Raw genomic sequence first — 4,661 nt, 5'->3', positions numbered from 1 at the left:
TTTAAGACGGGGTGTCAAACATAAGGCCCCCGGGGGCCAGAAGCAGCCCGTCCAAGGCTCTTATGCAGCCCACGAGCAACTAGTGCAAGGGAGGGAACAGGAGACTGCTGGGGGGAAGTGGGTGGAGTCACTCCGAATGTGGCTTCAGCATGGTGGAACAACCTTGTCTGCAGCAGCCAAGCAGCATGGGAGTGTCTGCCCAGGGTCTGCACCGCTGGCTCGCCAGTCCGCCCATGTGGATTTTCCTTTGCACCCCCCTCCCATCCCATGGGGTTTTGCAGAGAGAATACACCAACTCAGAGCTTACCAGCTGCTGTCCTTTATAAAGGTGGTATCTCTGGTACCTGGCATCACATTTTATGGCACACATGGCCTGGCCTGCCAAAGGCACATTTGTGTCAGATCTGGCCCTCGTAACAAATGAGTTCAACACCTCTGGTCTAAGAGCTCTATCAGCTTACATGTTTGACAAGTGGTCGAAAGAATCTACTTGGTAAAGTGGGAGACAGTCCTTCATATCTACTCCTAATTTCCAAGCTATTAGGCTGTGAGCCTACTTGGACAGGATGTCTCTTTGTACCTGTTCTGTTTGGCAAATACTTTATTAGGTGCTCAAGAAACTACTGACAAGTTTAGTAAAGTAGCAATATCCTATTTTATTTTCCTCCAGTGTACATGCCACCTAATGGAAAAAGCAGCACGATTTCTTTATTACCTTCATTGATTCCAGTAGATGCGATGCTCTAGGTGGACTTGGGTACATTTATTTTCTTTGCCTGGGTGGTGGTGGTGGAATCCCTTTCTAATTGTATTAAATTTTATACCTGAAGAATTTATCCAAGCCTTGCTAAGGATGGCTTTGACTAATCCAGTGCTGTCTAGATACGAAATTCCAGTGACTGCTTTACAGGTATCCTCTTATCTGAAGACTTGCTGAAGTTGAATTATCTTTCAGCTCTTTCCACTTGGACTGACTGTCCCAGAACTTGGTGTGTTTTACGTGTGTGAGTTTAGTGACCTGTAGTAAACATAGCATTTGGACCTCTTTGGAAGAAGCCGGGTTCAACTCCACCCTCTCCACCTTGAAGCTTAGTACACAGTCCTGGCCAAGTTTCTTCCACTTAACCTACCTCAAGAGATGCTATAATCTGATGGGATGGCTGCCACACAGAGATAGGGGTTGAATCCTATTCATCTATTCTCCTAATGGGAGAACTTTCTGCCACCTTAAGCAGCTCCTTCCACTGAAGAAAAGGTCTGCCATTAGTTATAGGATGCAATACTTAATGACAAAAATTGAAGTCCAGACAAAATAAAATTAGAAATAGAGGAATAGGTTTTCACAAATGTGGTGCAGGATATCAGATGTTGCAAACAGGTTTTATCAGCAGCCCGTTTTATTCACTGATTCTGTGTTGCCAGCTCTTCAGAAACCATCTTAGGGCCAATCCACGTGTCTTTATGTCCCCCGCACATCCACCCTGGTCCTTTCTACCAGAGATGCACTGGAGTTCTGTGCTTGAAGCTGAATTCTCAGGCATATGCAGGTCGGATTCAGATCAGAATCCCTAGTATATGTGGAAAACGTGCTTACGCACCTTCTTGCTCCATTGGAGTGTCTATGGATATATGGACGGGCTATGTATAAGTTTTCCCAGTAGAGTCAACAACTGCTCCCTAGAATCATGTCACCTACAGGAAGACAGCATGTGGAAGCTTAAACCCCCCTCTCCCTAAAGTTCTGACCTAAATCAGGCCTGTGCAGACCTGGGGAATAAGTTCCAAGCATGGAACTCCCAGCGTGCATCTGATCAAAAGGACCGGGGTGGACATGAGGACTTGAACTGACCCTTAGATTCTTCCTCTTCATCCCCATCATGGCTGTGTTGTGCGCTAAGCCTGTGAAGAATGCGCTGAAGTTCCGACCTCCGCAGTGTGAACTTCTATGCCACTCGGAGTGGATCTCGGTCCCTCTCTGAAACGATGACCTGGACCTTGTTCTCCAGGTGAGTCGCTAGCAGTAGCTGCAGCTCCCGAAGAAAACCTCGCTCGCTGTTGCTGTGCTCACACAAAATCACAGTGGTGCCTTTTGCGACGGCATCCAGGACATCGTGGTGAGACATCTCTCCTGTTGGTGCAATCAAGAGGAGGCCCTTGTAAGAGGGTAAAGCCACATGACTTGTAATCTGTTAGGAGCACAGAATAATCAACCATACATAGCTCTGGGGTTGTGTATCAGCACTTGTCTGCGTTGTCCCCACCGGGCTCAGTACAGCAGCACAGTATATATTCCTGATTTGCAAGAAAGAACTGAACTGCCATAGACAGTTTTGTTTGATATGGATGGCACAACTAATTACGAGTTTGGTATAAATGAGGAAGTCTTCCATTTGCAGGCCATGTACAAGAGGAGGCTAGAATGCACATTCTCTGAATTTTTATCAAGTCACAACACTGAGATATATTTGGGGAAGGCAACATACAAGAACCAAACACTGTCCTGTTTAAAATGCTTTCCCATGATTATTCTAGCCGAACGCCGTGAAAGAATGAAGTCTGTTACCTGTGAGATAGAGATCTGCTTCCGTCCCCTGCAGGACACTCGTTCCCGAACCAGCACAGAGAGCAACCACCTTCACCTCGGATTCTACAAGACAAGAAATTGCACCGCTAAACGTTTTTGTTACTCTAACGAGAGAAAGAGAACTTTGTACAGCAGGATCATTGTTCAGGGGCGCAGCACAGATCCTTGCATGAGGGTCTAGGTGCAACATGTAGCATCAAAGGGGAGCAGAGCTGTAAAAGGCCTCCCTCTGCCAGAGAACTTGGAAAACTGGACAGCTGATCCAAACCAGTTTCAGGTAGGGTTTCCAGGCTGAGCCTGTCAAATGGCAGGAGGATTGGGCGTGGGGACATGGAGAGGGCACGACATCAGCTGTGTCCATACATCACTTCCGGGCAAAACTCAGAAGTGACATAGCGTAGCTCTAGGAATTGCTGGAAACTCTATGGTAAAACCAACCAACGGACTGGAAAGCCCAGTGTCATCAACCCATCTACGCTGGTTCTCAGCCATTCCAGTCAAGTGCATGTTCATGCCACTTTTGGAAGTATACTTAGTGCTGGGTTCTCTACCCATCTAAAGCAATTAAAAAACAGTTATAACGAAGTACTCTGACCCTGGTTGCACAAGCACACATTGTTCTTCAGAACACAGGCAACTGGTCATTTTGAGGAATTGTGTTTTTGCGTGTATATGGCCAGCATTTGACTCCTGTGATAAAAACCCAATCCTATAGTTGCCATACCCAGCGTTTTCCCAGCTCCGAGGGCCAGGCGGACATGAGGCAGTCTTAAATGGCTCTTCACTCTTTCAATCACGACAGATACAGCCACCGGTTCTTTTAAGATGCATAACCGCCCCATTCCGGTACCTTCAAGTGGAGGCTGTGAAGAAGCAGAAATTAAAGAGTTACATTGGCAATACGTACAGACCCACAATCAGCCACCATGATTGGGTGGGGGGGGAGATCAGTTTCCATAAATAAATGCACATGACATATTAAGAAGTTGCTGAAATGTTATGCTTTAAAATCAGCCATGTGCTATGAACCACAAAATCTGGATCTTCTTCGTGGTCTCTGTGCTTCACACCAATGGGTTTAGTGCGCCTGCGCTGACCCAACCGGTGCCGTAGCAAGCTATGTTTCAAAGGATTTTCGCGCGAGTCCCACTGAGCATGCGCAGGAACCCCAGCACGCATGCCCAGAGGGGACGGGCGCGGAGATCCCGCCAGTTCTCTCTCTACCGCCGCGTTGAAAGGACCTTTTTGCCTTTCCTCCTGACCGGATAGCTATTTCTGCCTTCGGGCCTTTACCTTATTTCTTGTTTCTTAGGATCATCCTTTATTTTATTTCTTTACTTCAGTTTACAAAAAAAAAAAGAAGAAGAAGAAAGAAGAAAAGCGAGAACTTTTGTTTTTCTGAGGGGAATCTCCTCAGGCCTTCGGGCTCCCCCCCCCTTCCCTCTTCACTTTTCCCCGGCATTTTTCTCTTCCCACCGTATGGAAAAGAAAAAGAAGAGGAGTCAGAAGTGGGGCTTTTTCAACCGCTGTAAGAAGTGTGGAAGTAAATTGGCCCCTCCAGATGGCCATGAACTTTGTTTGTTCTGCTTAGGCGAGTCACACAGAGCGGATACTTGTAAGCATTGTGCTAAATTTTCTAATCAGACGAAAAAGAACCGTGCCGCACGTAGAAGTGGGGCTTTTTCAACCGCTGTAAGAAGTGTGGAAGTAAATTGGCCCCTCCAGATGGCCATGAACTTTGTTTGTTCTGCTTAGGCGAGTCACACAGAGCGGATACTTGTAAGCATTGTGCTAAATTTTCTAATCAGACGAAAAAGAACCGTGCCGCACGATTAAAAGTTGCTTTGTTGGAATCGGCTCTTCACCCGACGTCTGCTATGGCGGACCAACCTTCTACCTCACGTACTGCCGTCGATACCGGAGCATCGATACCGACAAGATCGACATCGAAGGTCGCTTCTAAACAGTCAGCGAAAGGCAAGTCTGGAAACCAACATGCCACTAAAAAGGACAAGCAGTCCAAGCAGTCCAAGTCTTCTAAGGAGGGTAAGACCGGGCCCACTGAGGGCATTCCTTT

At 47.0% G+C, this 4,661-nt stretch overlaps 1 protein-coding gene across 2 annotated transcripts in view; it reads right to left on the bottom strand.

Annotated features, from left to right (window-relative positions):
• Window positions 1-669: 669 nt before the first annotated feature.
• NIF3L1 (NGG1 interacting factor 3 like 1) overlaps window positions 670-4,661 on the bottom strand; it is an 18,961-nt gene continuing 14,969 nt past the window's right edge. For both annotated transcript variants that reach the window (XM_015408679.1, XM_015408678.1), the window contains exons 5-7: window positions 3,309-3,447; window positions 2,564-2,647; window positions 670-2,128 (exon numbers count right to left, since the gene is read on the bottom strand). In XM_015408679.1, coding sequence (XP_015264165.1) covers window positions 1,944-2,128; window positions 2,564-2,647; window positions 3,309-3,447 — 408 coding nt within the window. In that variant the 3' untranslated portion in view covers window positions 670-1,943. The remainder of the gene's footprint in view (window positions 2,129-2,563; window positions 2,648-3,308; window positions 3,448-4,661) is intronic.

Source organism: Gekko japonicus, unplaced genomic scaffold, assembly GCF_001447785.1.
Source record: "Gekko japonicus isolate JY-2015 unplaced genomic scaffold, Gekko_japonicus_V1.1 scaffold2090, whole genome shotgun sequence".
NCBI lineage: Eukaryota > Metazoa > Chordata > Lepidosauria > Squamata > Gekkonidae > Gekko > Gekko japonicus.
Note: the sequence above shows the minus strand (reverse complement) of the source record. Positions and strands in the feature narration are given on the sequence as shown.